We start from the raw sequence: 25,362 nt of genomic DNA on the forward strand, positions 1-25,362 counted from the left end.
GCCCCCCACAGTTAAGAGGTTAGATGCTTCAAGCTGAGGAGGTCAAAAACATTGGAGTCTTCCTCACAGCCAAGAGTAGCAATGATTGATAATTACTGCAGTGGAAGTCATTTTGTGTATATTGTAGAGGTAGTGAAGTGAAAGCCAATCTCATCTTTACCCATGGTCACAAGTTCTATGTCGTGCCTAAATGAATAAGTTTGAATACAGGTGCAAAATACAGGTCCATGGGACAGGTTGCTTGGTTTAATCTCTTTTATAGGGTGTGTATCACAATATGCAATATGAACTCAGAATAGCATCACTCAGAATCAAGTGGAGCTATTTTGATCATACTGTATGAGAAGGTGTCTCATAGCATGTTGAGGAACTTGCATCTGGAAATTCCTCAAAAGGATCTAAAAATGCTTATGAGGAAAGGGTGGCCTGGCCTGTCCAACTTGGTATGGTGTCACTGCAACTCTCACTAGGCAAATAAATTCATAAAATGTGATGGGAGTTTTCACCTTAATTTAAAAAAACAACACTGTATTACAATCAGCTTTTATGAGCAACATGAAATAATGACTGATTTTATAATGAAGAAGGATGCTGTATTATTTATTAGAATTTATCATTCTCTCTAAAAAAAACACTTTAAAAAATTAAGACAAATGCATAATAAGTACTCCTCACCACTCAATCATGAGCAATCTATTCAGGCAATCATCTCCACAGGCAACCATTCCCTGAGCTCTCTCCTCCTTGGCCAGAATGCTGCATTCACACTGCATACGTTTGATATCTCGGTGAGATTTGTTTTTCTTTCTGCAAATATCAAAATTTACTGTTAATACAATTGCTAATTTAAAAAATGGTCTGAAACATTGTTCACCTAACCTTTTGTAATCGACAGTATGATGTAGTATATATCCTTCATCTAGTATTTATATCTAAGTCTATCAAACAAGTAAATGTTGAACTTGATGTTAAATCACAAATTACAATTCTAAAAGAAAAAAAGCTGTCAACTTATTATTTTCCTAACAATATAAAAGCACATACAAGGATCTGCATATTTAAGAAATGTTGTTTAAAACTGTAGACAAAATAATTAGGTATACTAAACACAATATATTTCTGAAAATGTGGCAAAAGAACTTAATATTTAAAGAACTCCAAAAAATGATGTAGGAAACAATGTTAGTCTTCACAAAAAGAAAAAAGGCTAAAGTACTTGCTTTCATTAAGTCACATACATAAAGTAGTGCAAATGTACTCTACAAAGTCACAGATGATCCACGGCTGTTGTATTTAAAGTGAATGGATCATTTAATGATTGAGGGCAAATTTATTAACAACTGAACAGCACAAATATTCAGTCTGCAACAGAAACGGACATTTTTAAAAATAATTTTCTACATGTTTTCCTGAAAGAAAAATACATACTGCTCAGTTATTGTCAAAGAATTAAAAAAAAATGTGAGCTGATTCTTAACAAAATACTGGTATAACTAGTAATCAGACGTAGCCTTTTCTAGGCTGATGTTCTCCTCTGTCCAGAATCATTTTTAAGACTGACATTCTTGAACCTGATGAGAGAATGTATTAATTGAGGTTTCCAAGAGTTCTGTTCCTTTCCTGTGTTTAACAGTACATCTTGTATAACCATCAGTAAAAGGAAAAAGGCCCTCAAATAACACTTAGGCCAAATGCAATTTAAAAGGAGATTATCAAAAAATAGAGAAACATATTTTTTTTTTCTTAAAAGTACAAGTAATAATGTTTAAGAAAAGAAAAGTTAGACTAGCAATAGCTTGAAGTTTGGATGATTTTGAACTGCAGAAAATGTTTAAATGAAATAAAGTCCTAAAAAATGTGCTTCACCTGAAAGCAAGTTGCAGATATAGAAAGTGCCTGGATAGAACATTTTATATACTTTTAAAATAAACATACCATGAGATTCCATAAATTAAAAAGCTATGACAGGGATCTTTGCAAAACATGATGCAATTGTACAGTCACATACTGTATTTATTGCTTAAAACATTTATTCCAGCAGTTAAATTTAATACTCTATATAATGATTGTCCCTGACTAAACATAGTACCCATTAATTATTAATACGTTTTTTTTTAAACTTGCACAAAACAACTTTTATAAAATAGTTTTAAAAAATAATTTTATATGTTTTGGGCCTTTTTTTTTTTTTGAGTTTACTATATCATAGCATTTGTGTATACATTGACATGAAGCTGTTAGATAATGAACTGGTCATAGAGAAATGCAAACTCTTGATTAACTGATTTACCTCAGAGTATAAGAGAAAGCTGGAGCAATGAATGTTATGCAATAGTCATTACTTCAAACATCAATCCATTTACTGTGTCTATTTACCATTTAACCCAATTACAGGGTTAAAAGGAAATTATATAATACTCTAATGTTGTAAAAGAATAATAAAACCTATGTATGTTTTTCTGTTTACGAGTAATATGCAAATATTCGCTTAAGTTTAAAGTGCAGGTTCAGTATCCCTAATCTGAAACACCTGGGACCAGAAGTATGTCAGCTTTCTGATATTTTCAAATTTTTGTATAATGAGGTATCCAGGGGAGACCCTTGACCAGGTAGGAAAATGCAGCCAAACCAGCTAATGGACAACTAGCATATATAATACATTTATATCACCAAGCTGGTATTACAATGTTCATTGGTGTGACAAACATTAAATCTCAAAAGTGATGGATATGATGTACAGACTGTGTTTTAGTCCCCTTTTAAGTGGGAAATAAATAGAAAATTTCTGGTTATTTGTCAGTTTATATCGGCTACCTGTTATCACTTCTCAGGGTACTGAAGTATCTCATCCAAGCTTCACTCCATCATGCATGCTGTGCTGGAAACATTTAACTGACTGATGAGGTGTTACATCCATTTTTCATATGGTCTGGGTGTACATACATAAAACAATGTGTTTTCATCATCATAAAAAGGCAATTTATAGAAATGTACAGTATTCCCCACGTAATCAGAGCACTTTACTGTACTCATATTGCAATAAGGGCACCTAGCAAGAATGAATGTGCTTTTGTTAACCATAAGCAGTGACATTCCATTAACACAATAGTCATGTGCAATTTAAGTGTTGCCGCATGGCATTTTTGAACTGCTATGCAGGTGTTATCATGAGGCTTTGCAGAGGACAGTGCTTGTTTTCTGCGATTTGTTGCTTAGCAGTACTCAGTGCTTCACAGGGTACCCCTCCAATACTACACCCCAATTTGTGATCAGGTGCTGTTTCCTTGTTTTGAATCTGCAAATATTTTATTCACATCTGCTTTTTGGCATATGCATAATTTTCCTGCTTGATTCCAAGCAAGACTTTATAAAAGGGACCTCAGAAGCAGAGGAGAGAAAAAGTATTTAAGCGGGATAACTGAAGGCTTAAAGAAAAATAAAAAATAAAGAAGTGAAGTCTGCCTTTCAAAGGTAGTGTGTGTTATACTGTATATGTCCTGAAGACAAGAGAGCTGTGTGCCAGTAATAATCTGTCAACTTCACCACACTCCTGCTTGCTAAGCTGGTTAGGGCTTCAGATTGTCATTTATTATTAAAATGTATTTGAATGTAGGTTAAAATTCAGAGGGTAAGTTATTGTACCAAGTACGGTACCAGGTACCTAATTGAAGGTATGCTTGTCATATACTTAGAAATTAATTTCAAGTATTTAAGCATAAACTTTAGATCAAAAAGTCTAAGACCTATTTAAATAGTGAACTTAATGCCTAAGCACGATTTCTTAAATGCATCTTACATTAGCTGTTCAAAAGAGACTGCATGAATCAGGTCTTCATGGAGCAATCACTGCAAATAAACCACTTCTGAGTCAGATACAGTGGTGTGAAAAACTATTTGCCCCCTTCCTGATTTCTTATTCTTTTGCATGTTTGTCACACAAAATGTTTCTGATCATCAAACACATTTAACCGTTAGTCAAATATAACACAAGTAAATACAAAATGCAGTTTTTAAATGATGGTTTTTATTATTTAGGGAGAAAAAAAAATCCAAACCTACATGGCCCTGTGTGAAAAAGTAATTGCCACCTGAACCTAATAACTGGTTGGGCCACCCTTAGCAGCAATAACTGCAATCAAGCGTCTGCGATAACTTGCAATGAGTCTTTTACAGCGCTCTAGAAGAATTTTGGCCCACTCATCTTTGCAGAATTGTTGTAATTCAGCTTTATTTGAGGGTTTTCTAGCATGAACCGCCTTTTTAAGGTCATGCCATAGCATCTCAATTGGATTCAGGTCAGGACTTTGACTAGGCCACTCGAAAGTCTTCATTTTGTTTTTCTTCAGCCATTCAGAGGTGGATTTGCTGGTGTGTTTTGGGTCATTGTCTTGTTGCAGCACCCAAGATCGCTTCAGCTTGAGTTGACGAACAGATCGCCGGACATTCTCCTTCAGGATTTTTCGGTAGACAGTAGAATTCATGGTTCCATCTATTGCAGCAAGCCTTCCAGGTCCTGAAGCAGCAAAACCACCCCAGACCATCACACTACCACCACCATATTTTACTGTTGGTATGATGTTCTTTTCTGAAATGCTGTGTCCTTTTACGCCAGATGTAACGGACATTTGCCTTCCAAAAGTTCAACTTTTGTCTCATCAGTCCACAAGGTATTTTCCCAAAAGTCTTGGCAATCATTGAGATGTTTCTTAGCAAAATTGAGACGAGCCCTAATGTTCTTTTGCTTAACAGTGGTTTCGCCTTGGAAATCTGCCATGCAGGCCGTTTTGCCCAGTCTCTTTCTTATGGTGGAGTCGTGAACACTGACCTTAATTGAGGCAAGTGAGGCCTGCAGTTCTTTAGACGTTGTCCTGGGGTCTTTTGTGACCTCTCAGATGAGTCGTCTCTGCGCTCTTGGGGTAATTTTGGTCGGCTGGCCACTCCTGGGAAGGTTCACCACTGTTCCATGTTTTTGCCATTTGTGGATAATGGCTCTCACTGTGGTTCGCTGGAGTCCCAAAGCTTTAGAAATGGCTTTATAACCTTTACCAGACTGATAGATCTCAATTACTTCTGTTCTCATTGGTTCCTGAATTTCTTTGGATCTTGGCATGATGTCTAGTTTTTGAGGTGCTTTTGGTCTACTTCTCTGTGTCAGGCAGCTCCTATTTAAGTGATTTCTTGATTGAAACAGGTGAGGCAGTAATCAGGCATGGGGGGTGGCTACGGAAATTGAACTCAGGTGTGATACACCACAGTTAGGTTATTTTTTAACAAGGGGGCAATTACTTTTTCACACAGGGCCATGTAGGTTTGGATTTTTTCTCCCTAAATAATAAAAACCATCATTTAAAAACTGCATTTTGTGTTTACTTGTGTTATATTTGACTAACGGTTAAATGTGTTTGATGATCAGAAACATTTTGTGTGAAAAACATGCAAAAGAATAAGAAATCAGGAAGGGGGCAAATAGTTTTTCACACCACTGTAAGAACAGGACAACAGGTTTCTGTCGTTTGGTCTGATGACTCCAAATCTGACATTTTTGGTTTTCACCTCTGTGTCTTTGTGAGACACAGAAAAGGTGACTGCATGATGTCTATGTGTGTGATTCTCATTGTGAAGCATTGAGGACGAGGAGGAGATTACAATTATGGAGGGAAAACTTGCTAGCACAGTATCCTGCAGTAACATGCAATTCCGTCTGATCCGCACTTAGCTTTGTTGTTATTTGTTTATCAACAGTGCATTCATGGTAACAAAATCCATCTCCAGGCTGTATAAGAGCTATCTGGTAAATAAGGAGTATGATTCAATGCAGCAGCAGATAGCCTAGGTACTACTGCCATCTGACCTAACCCCAGTATAGATGGTATAGGATGAACCGGAGTGGACAGTGAATGGAAAGCAGCAAGCACATGTTCTGTATATGTGGGAAAAGCATCCCAGCTGGCTACTTTCCACAAATATTCTAAGCTGTTATGAAGGTAAAAGGTGGCTCCTTTGAATAATCTATGATACTTTTGTGTTGTTTAACAGTTTTTTCATAATTCCATGTATTATGTCTTCACTGTTATTCAAAAATGTAGAAAACAGCAACAGTAAAGAAACATGCTTCAATGAGAGGGTGTACCTAAACTTTAAACTGGTACTAGAAATAATAGTAATGAAGCCACATTAACAATTATTGATTGCATTTTGTTAAATAAAGACTGAATACTGTTTGATTATTAATACAAATAAAAGGTATTAACTAAAATAATAAATTCTATAATCCTCTAATCCTACTCATATTTTAAAAACTTAAAACATTTTCTTATTTTTTAATGCCTTATATATACCTTTAGATTTTAATTTCTAGCTAAAGAAAAGATAAATACTATCTGCTTATAGTTCACCTGCACTCACATGAAAGATAAACGTAAACATGGAACTTCTGGCATTAATAATAAAGTGGTAAAAAAAAAAAAAAAACCCTGTTCATTGTGTGTGCCATCCAAGATCAACACTGTACTGACCATATCAACTATCAACAGCCAACAGTTATTTTATTACAGTGCCAGTTTTTACTTGGTCTAGAGAGTATCAGCAGTCATGCAAAGCTTCCTGTACTCTCCCAAAAAAATTATTCTAAGAACGCTTAAGCAAGAGTGTGGTGAGGTAAGCTTTGATGTTTGTTTATTATCTAAACAGCCAGGTAATATTTTCCCTTTACCCATTGGATGGATGGATGGATGGATGGATGGATGGATGGATGGATAGATGGATACTTTATTAATCCAAAGGGGAAATTATATCTTTTCATTTTAGGTGCATTTTTACTATCATATTTTGAGTTATAAAATGCTTCCCAATTTAAAATCAAAAAGTAATGTGCACTTTATTTCCCATGCACATTTCATAGTTTTCATTACATGCTACCCCTCCCAAGTACTTCTTTGTACCCACTTCTCTTACAAAGCAATCTTTGTTTAATATAGTAAATTATATATTATAATATTTTTCCACTGCTAAAACAAAAATGTACTATGTAGCTAGATTGTTTAACAATGTCCGTCTTGAAACCAGATAAAGATCACAAAGGCAGTTCACCTTAACCTGTGATGGGCAAGATAGAGAAGTCATGAGATTTTTTGGAGCAAAAATGGACATGGATGTAATTTTCTGCACCCCGTTGAAATGTCTCAGACTTATCTACAGTACATGAAATGAGGAACACAGTGATTTCTATATTTGCATCTCCGGCTTTCCAGTGTGTCCTGCATATAGAAAATTTAGCATCAGGCCACTGCTCCAAGGATTTTCTATAAGTGGCTGCTACAAAATAATATAAATGATGAAAATCCATAACCATTTCTCACTTAGTAGGCAACTTTTTTGAGATTAGTGCATGAAGAAGGCTATTTTTTATTTAATTAATTTGTTACAACTGTTTTAAAGAAGTGATTTAAAGGTAATGCTACCTAGACAAGCATGTTTAAGGAAAAGGCTATAAGATCATTTCCAAACAGCTTGATGTTCATGTGACAACAATGGCAAATTATTATTAAGTTTAAGGTCCACGGGACTAAGGCCAACCTCGCTGGACACAGCAGCTAGAGGAACGTTTCTTATTCTACTGTAGATTGTAGAATTAAAATGTGATTAAAATACATTTTAGTCTGAATACTAAATGCAAGACTAAGCGTGTGTCATCACAGACCGTTTTTTTTTGTGATTTAAATCTTAAATATTTTCACTGATACTACACCGATCATCGTCATATTCAAGATATATTTGATTTAAAATGTACAAACATGTTCACTTTTAATTTCTTAAAGTATTATTCCACACATTAGCACATTGTTTAAGTCCTACCTTTCAGTCAGGTAGAGATTCTCTTCAATTAAATCAAAGTATGGTGGCATCTTCCCAAGTTTAGCCTTTTCCTTCCATGCTAGTGGGTCCTGGAAATGGTGCAAGCTCAAAAGGGGAAGCTGCTCTGTGTCAGAAGAGTGTGGAGATGCAACTTTAGGTACTTGTGCCTGGTCCAAAATCTCCTTCTTACTTGAACCCAAGTCTGCTTCATTTTCTGAATCAGAATCAATTTCTGGACGCCTTTTTTTAGGGGGTCCTTTACCTTTTGATGGTTTGCAACCTGGTTCCTTTCGTGATTCAGGGGCTAAAACTATTTCTGGAGTACTACTGATAGTTCCTTTAGAATTACTGGTGATTTCGTTGGTCTGAACAAAAGACGAAGGGATGGGTGCCTGCTGGTGTTGAAGAGGCTCTACACTTTTACTTTCACTTACTTCCTGACTGCTGTAATTAGTGCCCCAGTTGGTATCATCTTCATAATCCCCAGTCATTGAGTCAGGGTGCACCTGACCCACTGGATCCAAATATTGTGCTGGGCCACCTATGTATCCCATCCCAAATGTCTTTGCGTCCACTTTAGGGCCTGGGTAGCTACTGCCTTGCCAGCAAGGTTGGCCCACTTTATAATTTGTTTCTTGTTGATAATGCAGATTTTGCTGTACTGGAGTTGGAGGTTGCTGGTGCTGGTACGTGTACCCAGAGTACATCCCATAGCTGCTGTCTGGTTGTTGGTATGTTGTGCTAGGCACCTCGGACTGCATAAAATCTTGGTTAAGGTGGCCCAAATTATTTCTTGAAAACTGCTCTGCTTGAGTAAATTCCTCACAATGGTAATTTTGCAGTTGCTGCTGTTGGTTCCAGCTTTTGCCCTGCCAGCTATCTGGCTTCTCGTAGTAGTTTTCATCTTCATACTTCAAAGTTCCCCATGAAGTGTTTGAAAAGTTACTTGTTTCAGGTTGCCCATGAAGCAATGTTGGGATTTGCAATGGTTGCTCAACTGGTCTGGGCTCTAAGGATTTGATACATGGCTTAGGACTAGCAGCTTGAACTAGCTTTTCTTCTGTATGGCTGGTGCTATCAACAGTGTTACTCTGGGACTGGTAAACACTATTCTGAATATCCTTTGGCTCCTGAGAAGGGATATTCTCTGAAGAATATACAGAAATCTGCTGAACAGTTTCGGCTGGCTCATGGCTAGACACCGGTACATTCTCTGGGCTCACGTGAGCTGCATTAAGATTTTCATTTAGTGTGTTTCCTTCATCACAGGAATGACTGCTTTCTCCTTCTGGATGAGACTCGACTAAATCCACAGACTGTCTTATAGGGCTGTTGCTGCAACTCGTGGAAGGAGTTAGCATAATTCTTTTTTCCTGGGTGAAGCTGGAATTTTCTGGAATAACAACTACAGAATGTAGCCTGTTCCTGGGAACAGTACTGTCATCAGTATCTGATCCAGATTCATCTGTTTCACTTTCTTCACTGTTTTCTTCTTCACCTTTTTCCAATGCAGTAGCATGCTTGTCAATCACAGTTTTTTCAAAGGAAACACTACTACTGTCCGGCTTGCTTTCACTTGTATTGATATCCCTACAATCACTGAAAGTATAGTTAGGATTTGTTACTGAACTGGAATCCACATTTTCTTCGTCCTCATAGTCTGTGCTATGCTTTATAGTATCAGTAGTTTCTAAAGAGTTACGTTGCAATGACACATTTTCATTGTAAGTCGATTCTTCCTCTGAACAGAACTCCATTTGGTGAGCTTCTTGTTCTTCTTGCTGTTTGATATCCAACACAGGTATATGATTAGCATCAAAGAATTCTTCAGGTTCAAGCTTTTCTTCAGCCAAGTTAAATACTGGCTCATTTGAAGATGGTGACATAGGGTCCTCAGCTGTGAAAGTCTGTTTTCTAGAAAGGAAAGTGTTGTCCTCCTCATGTTCTTCTACTGTACCTTTGTTGTTGGCACTATAATTATTTTCTTTATATAATGAAGATTCTACCTTAACATCCTGTTTTAGAAATAGTGGTTCTGTGTCATTCTCTAAATGTATGTTACTTGAAGAAAGCTTAATGCTTATTTTAGTTTGCTGCAAAAACCTTTCTGCATTTGGTACTTGTTTCAAGGAGAGGATGGCACCAACAGGCTGTACTTCTTGAAAACCAATGTTAAATGATTCATTTTCCACATTACCTGAAGGAGCTTCTTTTTTTTCTTCTTCTTTCACTTCTACGGAATCAACAAGTGGACTTAACTGAGTATTTTTTCTTAAAACTAGAGTACTTGGTTCTTCAGCAAAAACCTCCACTTTCATTGCATCTTCCAAAGTGCTGGATGTATTTTCTGCTTCAGAAAAGATCTGAAAATGATCGGATTGCACATTTGCATTTTTGTTTTCAGACTGTTCTGGGAATTTAAGGGAATGATAGTCGCTTTCAATGACACCCACATCTGATGAAGCAAGATGTTCATTTCTGAATAAAGGGATCTCTCCATGAGTTTCTTGAACTGACTGCTTTGTCATACTAAAGAATCTGGCCTCACAATCTCCATGCTCCTTCTGTTCCGATACACCTGAGCAAGAATCGGGGAACATATCATACTTTGAAGTATCAGACTCATTTCTGAAAGGTAATTTAGGTTCAGGATCTGAACCACTCATTGTAAGCTCTGGTTCTTTCGCTTCAAAATCATTTTTTTCACACTCCATAGGAGTATCTGTGGATGTAACATGTACCTTAAAATGCACTTCAGATGCTGAACTTGTTTTGAAAGGCCTAAGACTGTCCACTTCTTTTGGCTGACCTGAACTGGTGTATATACTGACTAAGTGGCTTTTTTCTTCCTTTTCAGTTTCAGGATGACCAGGAATGGGATACATGCTGCAGCTTTGCTCCTGTTGCCCAGCTAATAAGATCTCTGTTGATTCATCTTCATCTGCTTCATCAATATCCATATCAGAATCACAATATGCTGAAAGTGCTTTGATTTGTGCTGCCACTACTCTGGGCTGGTTCTTTGTTACAGAAATTGTCAAAGACGGAAGCTGACTACAAGATGATTCTGTTATTGAACCAGGATCTTGTAACTTTGATGAAGAACGAAGTCTGTAAGTCGAGACCTTTACAGGAACATTTAATTTACTCTGCATAGACATCTTTACATCATGATATTCTTCCAAAGAATTCTCTGATTGTGATAGAGAATGGGTTTGTGTGTCATTATTTTTAACAGAGTCTTGACTGTGCAGTTTTTTTCCGATTTCCAGAAATTCACTTGTAGTAGGAACTAAAAGTCTATTAACAAGACAAATTGCTCGTCTCCCTGCACATAAACTATCTGATAAATTATCTGATACAGGATCAAATGTGTCTATTTTTGATGAAACATTTTCAGAACATGTAGAGCTTGGCATGATTGATTGTCTTTCAGTTTCCTCAGATATACATTCAAATGAATGGTCTAATTTTTGGGAGGATTTAACCTCCTTGGACTTTGGAAGTGAATGTTTTTGATTTTCATCTGTCGGTTTGGGTGCAGCTGCCCTTAACTCATACTTAGGCACCGACGAGGACTTCAGTATTTCCTTTACCTCCTCTTCTGAGTCAGAACTAGATGATGTCTTTTTACAATTTTTGTCCAAGTTCTGAGACGATAATCTTGTTTTGGAACTAACTGAATTTGAACTGTTGTCAGCTTTTGACTTCCGGCGGTCAAGTTCTAAATCAGGAGAATTTCTTTTGATTACTTCTGTATCAGATGTCTTTCGAGATTCACGCTCAGATTTTGTATGTGACCTTGTTCTTTTTTCTGACAATAAAGAACGTGAGATTTCTGCTTTAGAGTCTTTTTCAGATTTTGAGTAGGAGGAAGTTGTTTTTGAATCTCTGTATGAAGAAGAATGGGTTGATGACCTCCTTGAATCACTTACTCTAGAATGAGTCTTTCTGTAATCATCTTCTGAGTCTGAACTGTCTTTTGACCTTCTGTCTACCTGAGAACGGGAAGACCTAGTCCTTTCCCTATAGGGTGAGCTCCTATGATATCTTCTGTCAGAATCATGATAGTGAACTCTTTCACTCCTTGATGACCTTTCAGACCTTGAAGACCTATCAGATCTAGAATAGGACGATACTGTTCTAGAACCTCGAGACCGGGAACGAGATCGGGATCTGCTTCTTCGTCTGTCTCTATCAGATCTTGAAGAACGTGTAACCATATAACGAGAGTCACGATCCGACTTTGAATAGACAGAATGTCTGTCGTCCTTCTCAGACCTGCCTCTGGAGGTGGAAGACGACGTCCTCCCAGTATCATCTTGTTTAGAAGTTTTTTTTATTTCTTTACACTTTTCTGTTGGTACTTGAATTTTGGGTTCTACTGACTTTTGACTAGAAGTAGTTTTTACTGAATCACCATCTGATTCTGAGCTAACAAGATGACATTCAGAAGTACCAGAATTTTTCTTTAACTCTACATTTTCAGAAGGTTCTAAAGGTTGATTTTTTTTGCTGCTCATATTTTCTTCACATTTCCCAATATGGGAAGTATCTGAAAAGGCCTCCTGGGAGGGGGTTGTACACTCAGTGGCATCTTCTGGCAAACACTCCTTAGGAAAATTATTTAGCACAGTGTCCCGAATTTCAGTGTCTAACTTGAACTCAGGCTCACATGATGCCTCTTGTTCTAATACAGAGTTTGTAAAAATAGGAGCAGAGTCTAATTCTAGTGATAGCTCAGTTTTTGTCTTAACATTCTGGAGCTGTTTTTTGAAGTGCATTTTTCCCATGTCCATCTTAGGTTTCTGTTGAGAGTGTGCATGTTGGTCAATTGTAAATCGTTCTGCCAGATCTTGCCCAGCTTTTTCTGGAAAAGAAGTTATTGCAGTCAAGGTAGGAGTTAGGGGCTCAGGCGGTTGCTTATCCGGACTCATGGACCTCAAGAACCGGTTCTGAAGAGGTTTCTTGACTACACTGAAGCTGAATGAGACCTTCTGCCTGCCTTGATCCTCCAGATTTACTTTAGTCTTTGTTCCCTTGGGCAGAAACCGACTAGACGACATCCCTTTAGGTACCACGGTTTTAAGCAGTAGTGGTTTAGAAAGCTTTTCTCCTTTGGCCTGTGTGTTTAAAAAGTAAAGAAAAATTACTTGGTAAACACATCAATAAACTTAATTTTTATTTAATAAAAACAAACATTCAAGTAAATGAAAAAATAAGATTGCAATGACAAATATTAAACGTAAAGTTAAATAAAAATGAAACAAAATCTGTGCAGATGTCGATTAATAACAGTTACATGAATAAACATTATGGAAACTGATTTTTAAAAATTCAAAGAACTAGACATTGGAAACTGTTTGAAGATACCACTGAAATTATTTTACAAAGAAGGTGTAAAGTTCAGCTGCCTGATAGGAATGAGTGTGTGTCCTTGATCATACATTTGTGGTTAACAGCTTTAATTAATGTAAAATTTAGCTACTGCAAAAAACACATCATCTGTTATGTGGCTAACTGTACTGCTACAGTTGAAAAAGTTTGCAAAACACCTCATCTGGCAAAGCAAGCAGGCAATTTTTGGAATTTTCAGAACAGCTTGTGATACAACAGTGAGCATGTGCACAAAGCAGCCAACTTGGAAGTAGCTCCATATTAGCAGTGTTATCAGTCACGATGGCCGGTTCTTTTTCTTTTACATTCCATTCATTCAACACCGCTGTCAGCAAGCATCAGCTCTAGATCCTCATTTTGAAATGCTTCCTTTTTGTCTAAAGACTGAGGACACATTTTCAAAACTGATTAATGTGACTGGTACAAGTGAGCAACTGAAGATATGTGTAACTTGTAGAATTATAGAAAGACACAAGTTTTCTAGTTGTATCATTAATTTTGACTAATTCAAGATTACTTTAAATGTCCAATAAGGGAATACATTTAGCTAACAGTTTAGTTGAAGTGTGTCTACATGGAGATTTATAACAGAGTAATGGGTTTTTGAATAACATTATTTAATAGCCGTGTAAGCCTGTGCTGTAAAAATCATGGGGTCCTAGAAAATATTGAAATCGTCAGAAAAAAAATTTGAAATGTAGAGATGACAGATAATTGAAAGGAATTACTCTGGGCATCTCTCTTCTAGGAGGTTTCGCTTTGCTTATGTGCTCGCATCGTTTGTGCATTAAAGACTAAGCAACTGTCTTTCTTCAGAGGTTTCGTTTTTGCCGATGTGCTCGTCTCACTTGTGTACTGGCAGCAGGAAGAAAAGTAAAAAGGATACCGTTCTGCCGATGCATTCACCACACTTCTATAGTAGTGGATAAGCGAGTGACTCTCTCTTCGGATGTTTCGTTTTGCTGACATGCTGGCCTCGCTTGCGGATCCTCGGAGGTGGAGCCCTTAGCCCGACTCCACCTCTTACTTCCAGGCCAGACAGACACACACAGTTCCACTTGCCCCGTGCTCCTAGAAACCATGGATGCTGGTACTTCAATCAATTAGTCGCATCGGTTGTGCATTAGCGGCTAAGCAAAGTTCTCTTTCCTCAGCAGTTTCATTTTGCTGATGTGCTCACCTCACACATGTATTAAGAGACTAAGCAAGTTTCTCATTTCTTGGCACTTTCACTTTGGCAACAGAGTCGCTTTTTTTGACATTCATGCTGTAGCCTTGCACTTCCAGGCCGGACAGACACACACACTTCCGTGTGTAGACATTTATACAGTATATAAGATAATCAATATCTGATTATTTAATAATATTACTACTAAAGTAGATGCCATTGCATTGTATTAAAACAAGGAGTTCACCTGTTAAATTATGGTGAAATTTGAATGAGTGCAGTGCTGTGAAAAAGTTTGTTTTTTTTAAATAAAGAGCATTGATATTCTGTTCCACATCTCCTAAACACTGATGTTAACTGCTCATTACTAATCAAGTATTTCTTGTTAAATGCAATTCCATGGTTATGCATGTGTTACAAAGTCACTACGTAGACACCCTGCAAATAGTGTTAGTGAAATTTGTCACAATATATTAATGTTCTCTATGCATGGTTAAGTTATTTCTAAAAATTGTCACCACTTCAAATACATCTGTGCACGCTAACTCAGTCAAGATAAAATCGGTACTGAATTGGGGCACTGTGAATCAGAATCTAATCAAATCGGGACATCAGGGCTGATACCCAGCCCTAAATGAGAATGTTCCTTTCATTTTGTTTTTTTTAATGTAAATGTGGTATGGTCATGTTCTCTTCTTACATTGTCTAAATTCACATTTTATTAGTTGCTTTTATTGATTTTTCATGTCTTCTGAGCCCATCAGCTTAAAAGTTGGTTTGCAGACTGGGAAGCATGGTGCATTGATCATAAAAGCTGGATAAAACATCTTTACATGCAAGTCAACTTTCCTTTGTTGATATCTTGGGCTGAAGCAAAGATCAAATGTACAGCATAATAAGTATTCCAACTGGTACCGGTCTTTTTCTTGTTTCTGTAAACAGCAGTAAAAGTCTTTTATGTTTAGAATTACAGTGACACTATGTCTTACATGTCCTGCCATAATACATCAAGTCAGTATTTGGACTTATATTAAATATGCCCACAGTGTACCTAGGGATACAATGATATGTAGATTTGGGATTGCTACTGATAATCTATTTTTTCTGTGCCATATCTGCCTATACCAATGTGTTTTTTTTTATATGACTATTGCAACCAAGTTTTCTATGTAAATCTTTTTCTTTTTTTCCTTAAATATTTTGACCTGTGTTAAATTCAGGAGGAAATCAAAACAGCATGGACAGTAACATTGTTTATTTCTTGGTAGTTTTAAATAGGAACATGGTGACTTTTGTCATTAATTTCAGAGGAGTACTTTTTTCTTTCAACATTTCTTGCTTGAATGTCTTAATTCAAACATCATGTAAAATGAAGAAGTAGTACCAGGCTGTGATTCAGACAGTGCCAGATTTTCTCCCTTCCACTTTGAGGTAAGCAACATACTTGTTCTGGTGTTGCTCTTTATGTAAATAAATTCAGTTTGTTGTGTTATAATTTTCAATCGTACCTTAGCCTTGTACAATGTTGATAAATTAAGCGCTGTATACCAGTGATATTTTCATAATGAGAACTAGAACTAAAAATATTGTTTTCTGTTTTACAAGAACAAGTACTGAAATTAAAGCAAACACAGAAACTAAAACTAAATAAAAATAAAAATTAGTGATATTTGAACAAACTAAAAAGAGAACGAAAATTGAGTAAAAATCAAAAAAACAACAATAGCATTTTCATTCAATTTGTGTGTTTGTATGTCCCCCTCAGCCTTCAGTTATGTTGCGCTGTTCACTATGCGGTGATCTTGTAACTTGGGCGTACTATAGTCATGTGGCGCAACTTCCGTAAAGGACTGTTGTTTGTTTGTTGCAGTAAGCTCTTGTGGTTGATGATGGCAAATTTTGCAGATGCTTGCAGGTAGAAAGCGAGAAAGTAACATGTGGAAATACTTTAATTACAGCGCAGATGATAATAAAAGCAAATGTAGCATGTGAGAAGAAGAAAAGAGTCTCGGAGTTTCAGTACAGGACCAGCTGGATTAGTACTTAGTGGAAATCCAGCAATTCTGGCAATTCTAAAATTGATTAAAGCATCAGAATTAAAAGCTTTTAAAAACAAATAAACATTTCAATTAAGATCAAAATTGAAATCCGTTTTTTTTTGTACACCACTCTATACTTTCATTTGTATTGAATAAGTATGAATTGTGAAATTGCAACAGCAAATTTAGAACACATGGAGGGTGAGGAGCAAATGCGCTCGTCTCTCTCGCTGCTATAAATGTAACGTTCTTTTTTATCCATATATGCGCCTTACCTATGTGTGTGTAAAGAATTCTGATGAAATATGAAACATCACCAGTAGTCAATGTGCATGCTGCTAACTAAATAGTGAATAAGCTACTCTTTTGGGTTCATATATTTGTAACTCTGACTCTGAAGGAGTCAGTGTCTCACCAGCCATGTACCTCAAACGTATAACGCAACGAATACCTTTTACGCAACATAAAAACATAATTTTCTTTCAATTTATTATGGTTTACTATTTTTTACTATAGTAAATTACTCGCTGTAATGTAAAATAGTTAGTTCTATTATGCATATGTAACAATTCCCATGAAAATAACAATAACAATCTGTTTAAATTGTACATCCACTTCCCTATATGCGAGCAGCAGATCCGTGAAGAGGCTAGCACATAGTGCCTGCCCGGGGGTTGGCGAACAAATGTATGTTTAATTGAACACGGTTTAATATGTATTATGCTGTAGTCACACGATGTTTATACAACACATTATTAAACTTTAATAAAGAAGAAAAACATACTGAAAAGTATTCATACTCATGAAGTTTCTTAGTTAACTAAACACCTCCCCCCCCTCCCCCTCCAAAAACATTATGCACATTAACTCTTTTTTTTTTTCCATATTGAAGCTAAGGCCAAATTTACACATCACAAAAAACATTTCGGTCTGATTCATGTGAACACTATAACTGAATATGAGGAACAATTTAGGATCTTTTTGTTCTGCTTCTCAACAAAATTCTAGTAATTTTTGTTTATTGTTTATTGAATTTATTTAAAGCATGTAATGTTCCATACAATCAAATCAAACTTAACAAAACTAAATCCAATTCAACCCCCATCAATGAGAAAGAGAGGAAGGCCAACAGCCGAAGTAAAACTCTTTGAGAGTAGTAAAGAGGGAAAAAAGTTCTACTTCCTAATATAAATGCTTATTCTAAAATGTTATTGATTAGATCCTGCCAGGTTTTAAAAAAGTTTTGAACAGATCGTCTATGTGAGAATTTGTTTTTGTTTTTTTCCCCAATTTCAAATAGTATATAAAATCAGTTACCCACTGACTTAAAAGAGGTGGGCTAGAATTCTTCCAGTTGAGCAAAAGAAGTCTACGTGCAAATAATGAAGTAAAGGCAATTACAGTTAGTTTGTCCTTCTCCACTTAAAATTCTAGTAATAGTGTGTGCAACAAATAATGTGAGATGATGGGGAGAGACAGCCATTATTTTTTAGTGTAAAAGAGCCACTATCTATCACATGATAACACTTGTGCTTTTTTTAAGTCTCTTTCTTAACTGTAACAATGCTAAAATCAAAATTAACCTGCTTAACTTAAACACTGAAATTCAACTGCAGCATTGTACCACAAATTAGTACACAGGAGCAATGTAGTTTGCTGAGCAAGTATCAATAAAATGCACTGTTTCTACATTTCCAAAGGCAGTGGAAAAATGCAAAAAAGATAGTTGTCCTCAGTGTATCAAATATATATTGCCACAAAAATATTGTAATCCTAACACGTAGATTTTAAACCCCACCTCAATGATAGGCCCGTTTTCTTTTTTTTTTTACCTTCAAAGGAGCTGTGTCATATTTGTCAGCACTATATAATATACAGTACAGTTAAGGGCAATAAAGACAGAAGGTAGGTAAAAACAAAAAATAAATAAAAATACTATTGACACTCATTAAGCTTTATTATTATTATTATTATTATTATTAAATATGTATGTATACACAAGTTTTGTATCCCTTGCTGGTCTTTCAAATAATATTTTGCGGTTCGGTTGCATGTCATGTTGTGCTACACTTTAAGAATAATGCGTTTGTAATAATTGTATAGAGCATTAGGCTTGTAAATGCAAGCATGCTTTATAAGCACAAAACTGAACAGACTGTAGTAACCAATATATTGAGAAGAGATTTTGTTTTTTTTAATAACCCAATACAATTTTTGTCTGTTGAATGTTCTTCATTGAAGACATTTCTTCCTCTGTAAAAATGTTTGAGAGCAGACTATTCAATCTCACATTTGAAAAGTTAAAAAAGTGATAAAACCAGATTATGCAGATTGTGTGATTCCTGTAATGCCCAGAGCATCCCAGTTTTCTTTCTAGATGTGAAATGTTCTCCCACTACATCAAAAAACACCTTAACCTGCAGAAGACTTTGCCTAGGATTATACAACACTTTTCTCTATGGTGAATCCCAAGGTATTTTGGTTGTCAGTGGGTCTATATGGTTTAACAAGAGGCACAGAATGTACCATCTTCACCAGTTAAAAAGTAAGCCTGTTAAAAAAAATTGGGAAATGTCTAAACAGAGAAAACAAATAAGTACAAATATAACAAAAGTTACATCAAAAAAGCACTAGTAAAAAAAAAGACTTTGAATTGCAATATCAGAGAACACAACACCATGTTATCATCTGTTTTTATCATCAAGAACAAGAAATTTCATATAAACTCACCACTGCATCACCGCCTTCTTCTCTGTGGTTATTTGGTGGAAGCATATGAAAGAAAAACAAGCATACATTACAACATTTCATTAACTATATACACAACTTCAAAAAGTAAATTGCTTTTTTTTCATAAATGTCAGCTTCATGAAAAAAAAAAAACAATACTAGCAGCTACATGTTCAAAAGTGACTGGCAAAAGAAGCAAGGACAGAGTTTCAATCAGAGTGCAGCAGCTTATTGGTCATAATCTCTCTACCATTCCTTGTTTAAACTTAGGCTTTGCCTTGGATACTGTAATACTAACTCTGTTCTGAACTGTACCTTGGTTTTTAAACTCTAGAATTTAACGACCAAAAAAGAATCAGATATTGCTAATTATAAACTTCCAGCAATTATCAGTCTGTTCTGATATATAAAACTGCTTAGGTTCTAACTACTATAATGCAGCTATGGACCTATGTGATCTAAAATTAATTTTGTCATAGCTGATCATCACTAACAGGTGTACAACGTCAGCCTCTAGCTATGCTATTTAAGCATGAAATTAACATCTTATATGCATTTACAGCTGGAATGTTAGCAAAAGGGTGGCATGGTGGTGCAGTGGGTAGCGCTGCCTCCTCTCAGTTAGGAGACCCGTGTTCGCTTCCCAGTTCCTCCCTGTGTGAAGTTTGCATGTTCTCCGTGTCTGCATGGGTTTCCTTCGGGCACTCCGGTTTCCTCCCACAGTCCAAAGACATGCAGGTTAGGTGCATTGGTGATTCTAAATTGTCCCTAGTGTGTGCTTGGTGTGTGTGTGTGTGTGTGTGCACCCTGTGGTGGGCATGTGGGTTCAGGTAAATGACAACAAAAATTACTAATGTGTTCAAAAATGTATATCCTGAAAGACAAAGCAGAAGTACCTATGCAAAAGATCACAGGCTTTAAAATAAAGTGGCAGATATGTGGAACACAAAACAAGTTACTGCATCAACAATAACTTCAAGCAAGTAAAAGGATATCTTCTACCAGCTACAAAGCCAGTATTATTAGTTCATTAAGAACTAGATTCTGACTTACAATCTGATTTCATTCACCAAAGTCAGATATTCAGACAGCAATCAATTGCTTATAGATTTTCATAAAGAGCTCTTCAAGCAGCAGCTACCTAGCAAAATTATCAATGCATATTTTGTCTGTTATTATGTTAATTGTTATTACTGTTTTCAGGGAGCGAATGGTATAATTCCAAGTACATAATGACTTCTGAAATGAAAACTTTGGGTAGTTAGGATATTAAACATGTTAATTAATGTGGGTAGTGAAGCTAATGTTTGGAGACACTGAAATGGTAAATATAAGGCTACTCCATTAATCACACACATATGCACTGTGTACCCAAAGCAAATCACTTAACCTTTAATTTCTCCAGTATAAAAATATATGAAAGTAATTAAGTCATGATAAATTAAAATTTCAGTCAAACAAACAAATAAATAACTGAATACATGAAACAAGAACAGGCTCTGGCTCTAGCTGTTTTATATATATATATAAATATATATATATATATATATATATATATATATATATATATATATATATATATATATATATATATATAAAAAATCGCATCCGGAAAGTATTCACAGCGCATCACTTTTTCCACATTTTGTTATGTTACAGCCTTATTCCAAAATGGATTAAATTCATTTTTTTCTTCAGAATTCTACACACAACACCCCATAATGGCAACGCGAAAAAAGTTTACTTGAGATTTTTACAAATTTATTAAAAATAAAAAAAAATCCTTGAGATGTTTCTGCAGCTTACTTGGAGTCCACCTGTGGTAAATTCAGTTGATTGGACATGATTTTGAAAGGCACACACCTGTCTATATAAGGTCCCACAGTTGACAGTTCATGTCAGAGCACAAACCAAGCATGAAGTCAAAGGAATTGTCTGTAGACCTCCGAGACAGGATTGTTTCGAGGCACAAATCTGGGGAAGGTTACAGAAATATTTCTGCTGCTTTGAAGGTCCCAATGAGCACAGTGGCCTCCATCATCCGTAAGTGGAAGAAGTTAGAAACCAGCAGGACTCGTCCTAGAGCTGGCTGGCCATCTACTGAGCGATCGGGGGAGAACGGCCTTGGTCAGGGAGGTGACCAAGAATCCGATGGTCACTCTGTCAGTGGTCCTCAGTGGAGAGAGGAGAACCTTCCAGAAGGAAAAAACATCTCTGCAGCAATCCACCAATCAGGCCTGCATGGTAAAGTGGCCAGATGAAAGCCACTCCTTAGTAAAAGGCGCATGGGATCCCATCTGGAGTTTGCCAAAAGGCACTTGAAGGACTCTCAGAACATGAGAAACAAAATTCTCTGGTCTGATAAGACAAAAATTGAACTCTTTGGTGTGAATGCCAGGCGTCACGTTTAGAGGAAACCAGGCACCGATCATCACCAGGCCAATACCATCCCTACAGTGAAGCATGGTGGTTTCAGCATCATGCTGTGGGGATGTTTTTCAGCAGCAGGAACTGGGAGACTAGTCAGGATAAAGGGAAAGATGACTGCAGCAATGTACAGAGACATCCTGGATGAAAACCTGCTCCAGAGCGCTCTTGACCTCAGACTGAGGCGACGGTTCATCTTTCAGCAGGACAACGACCCTAAGCACACAGCCAAGATATCAAAGGAGTGGCTTCAGGACAACTCTGTGAATGTCCTTGAGTGACCCAGTCAGAGCCCAGAATCGAATCTGATTGAACATCTCTGGAGAGATCTTAAAATGGTTGTGCACCGACGCTTCCCATTCAACCTGATGGAGTTTGAGAGGTGCTGCAAAGAGGAATAGGCGAAACTGGCCAAGGATAGGTGTGCCAAGCTTGTGGCATCATATTCAAAAAGACTTGAGGCTGTAATTGCTGCCAAAGGTGCATGGACAACGTATTGAGCAAAGGCTGTGAATACTTATGTACATGTGATTTCTCAGTTTTTTTATTTTTAATAAATTTGCAAAAATCTCAAGTAAACTTTTTTCATGTTGCCATTATGGGGTGTTGTATGTAGAATTTTGAGGAAAAAAAAAGAATTTAATCCATTTTGGAATAAGGCTGTAACATAACAAAATGTGGAAAAAGTGATGCGCTGTGAATACTTTCCGGATGCACTGTATAAATATATGTATATATATATCTTCTGGTTCGTCCTGCTTCCTCTTCAAAACCAGTCCCACCCACCGCAGTCGACACGGCATTTCTCGATTCCTATTCGTCCTCTTCCAAACCCTTCCCCACAGTGCCTCCCACACACTCCCGCACCCATAGACATAGAATTACTAGACGCCACATGACCAGCAGCATCGCATGTCAACGTCACCGCCATATTGCGAGTGGCACTGCTGTGGAGTGAAGTAATGGATAAAGATGCCTCACTCATGTGCTGCTTGGGATTGTACAAACTGCTGTACGCTCTAAACTAGATTTCGGGGGATTACATTTCATAGGCAAGGCTGAACAATTGTTTTGGTTATATTTGGCCTTTATAAAATCCCGTTTTTATAATCTTAACACTCAGGGTCACCTTACAATAAAATTAAACAACATTAGTAAAATTAAAACATGAGAATGGTAAATCAAAAAGCAATAATTAGCAAACAAACAAAGATAACTGGCAGTAACAGTGCAAAATTCACAATTGGTATGCCAGTTTGAAAAGATAAGTTTTGAGGGCAGTTTTAAGCACGTGCAGAAGGAACTCCGAGTCCAGCTCAGGGCGGCGAAGGACCAATACAGGAGAAAGCTGGAGCAGAAGTTGCAGAATAACAGCATGAAGGAAGTGTGGGATGGGGTGAATATCATCACTGGCTGCAGCTCGAAGCGGGATGCCACCATCGAGAGAGATGTGGAGAGAGTAAACCAAATGAACAACCCTAACCCACTCTCACCTTGGAGTACTGCATCCTCCAACCATCCTTCTGCCGACAACCAGCATAGGTGAGACATCCCCACCCACAATTACAGCAGCGCAGGTGAGCAGAGAGCTGAGGAGACTTCGTGCCAGCAAAGCAGCGGGTCCAGATGGAGTATCGCCACGACTGCTGAAGGCCTGTGTGCTGGAACTGGGGAGTCCTCTACAGCGCATCTTCAACCTGAGCCTGGAACAGGGGAGAGTCCCGAGGCTTTGGAAAACATCTTGTATCACCCCAGTCCCAAAAGTATCATGTCCTAGTGAGCTGAATGACTTCCGGCCTGTTGCTCTGACGTCACATGTGATAAAGACCATGGAGCAGCTGCTGCTTCACCACCTGAGGTCACAGGTCCACCACCCCCTCGATCCTCTGCAGTTCGCATGCCAGTAGAAAGTGGGAGCGGAGGATGCCATCATCTATATGCTACACCGATCCCTCTACCACTTGGACAGAGGCAGTGGTGCTGTTAGAATTATGTTTTTGGCCTTCAACACCATCCAACCTCTGCTCCTTAGGGACAAGCTGACATGAGAGTAGATTCACACCTGGTGGCATGGATCGTGGACTATCTTACAGACAGACCTCAGTATGTGTGTCTCGGGAACTGCAGGTCAGACATTGTGGTCAGCAACACAGGAGCACCGCAAGGGACTGTACTTTCTCCGGTCCTGTTCAGCCTATATACATCAGACTTCCAATATGACTTGGAGTCCTGCCACGTGCAAAAGTTCACTGATGACACGGCTATTGTGGGTTGCATCAGGAGTGAGCAGGAGGAGGAGTATATGAAGCTAATACAACAACAACAACAATCAAACACTTTGTTAACTGGTGCGACTCAATCCACTTACACCTGAACACCAGCAAGACCAAGGAACTGGTAGTGGATTTTAGGAGGCCCAGGCCCCTCATGGACCCCGTGATCATCAGAGAAGACTGTGTGCAGAGGGTGCAGACCAATAAATACTTGGGAGTGCAGCTGGATGATAAATTGGACTGGACTGCCAATACTGATGCTCAATGTAAGAAAAGTCAGAGCCGACTCTACTTCATTAGAAGGTTGGTGTCCTTCAACATCTGCAATAAGATGCTGCAGATGTTCTACCAGACAGTTGTGGCGAGTGCCCTCTTCTAGGCAGTGGTGTGCTGGGGAGGCAGCTTAAAGATGAAGGACGCCTCACACCTGGACAAACTTGTTAGGAAAGCAGGATCTATTGTAGGAATGAAGCTGGACAGTTTAACATCTGTGGCAGAGCGACGGACGCTAAGCAAGCTCCTGTCAATCATGGATAATCAACTGCATCCACTGAACTGTGTCATCTCCAGGCAGAGGAGTAGCTTCAGTGACAGACTGCTGTCACTGTCCTGCTCCACTTGACAGAATGAAAAAATCGTTCCTCCCCCCACACTATGCGACTCTTCAATTCCACCCAAACGCTAACATTATTCAAAGTTATTGTCTGTTTTTAAATGCATTTTTATTACTCTTTAAATTAATATTGTTTTTTGTATCAGTATACTGCTGCTGGATTATGTGAATTTCCCCTTGGGATTAATAAAGTATCTATCTATCTCTATCTATCTAAAATGTGTTATTGAATCGAGCTGACGGATATGAGAGGGAAGAGAATTCCCGAGTTGAGGAGCTCTATGAGAGACACTAGAGCTCCCATAGCACTGAGTCTGATGTGTGGTACAGAAAGTAGAGCTACAGATAAGGATCTGAGTGAGCAAGAGGAGTGCAAGTCTGTAGGATATCAGTGAGGTTGTGGAGAGCTATAAATGTTCAGAGCAGTATTTAGTATTGTATTCTGTCGTTAACAGGGAGCCAGTGAAGTTGCGAGAGAGTAGGTGTAATATGTTCAGTGGATTTATATCCTGGCAGCAGAATTGTGAATAAGTTGTAAGCGATGGATACGTTTTTGTGGGATGCCAGATAGAATAGCATTACAGTAATCTATACAGTACATGAGGTGACGAGGGCATTAACCAATACTTCAGTACTGTGTTGCGTAAGAACAGGACGAAGTCTAGAAATGTTTTGGAGATGGAAGAATGCAGTCCGAGAAATGTTAACTTATATGGGAGGAATTATTTAATAATTATAATAATAATTATTATTATTATTATTTAATAATTGCCATTATTAGTGTATAAATGGATATAAATAATTGCATGTAAAAGATTCACCAAAATCTGTTGTATGTAAATGATACTGTTTTAAACGTTA

At 37.5% G+C, this 25,362-nt stretch overlaps 1 protein-coding gene across 5 annotated transcripts in view; it reads right to left on the reverse strand.

Annotated features, from left to right (window-relative positions):
* The window catches only part of setd2 (SET domain containing 2, histone lysine methyltransferase), a 124,451-nt gene that overhangs the window by 62,161 nt on the left and 36,928 nt on the right, over window positions 1-25,362 (reverse strand). For 4 of the 5 annotated variants that reach the window (XM_039737115.1, XM_039737114.1, XM_039737112.1 and 1 more), the window contains exons 3-5: window positions 19,189-19,210; window positions 7,855-12,977; window positions 676-807 (exon numbers count right to left, since the gene is read on the reverse strand). In XM_039737115.1, coding sequence (XP_039593049.1) covers window positions 676-807; window positions 7,855-12,977; window positions 19,189-19,210 — 5,277 coding nt within the window. The remainder of the gene's footprint in view (window positions 1-675; window positions 808-7,854; window positions 12,978-19,188; window positions 19,211-25,362) is intronic. The other variant, XM_039737113.1, reaches the window with a different exon arrangement.

Source organism: Polypterus senegalus, chromosome 15, assembly GCF_016835505.1.
Source record: "Polypterus senegalus isolate Bchr_013 chromosome 15, ASM1683550v1, whole genome shotgun sequence".
In the NCBI taxonomy this organism is placed as follows: domain Eukaryota; kingdom Metazoa; phylum Chordata; class Cladistia; order Polypteriformes; family Polypteridae; genus Polypterus; species Polypterus senegalus.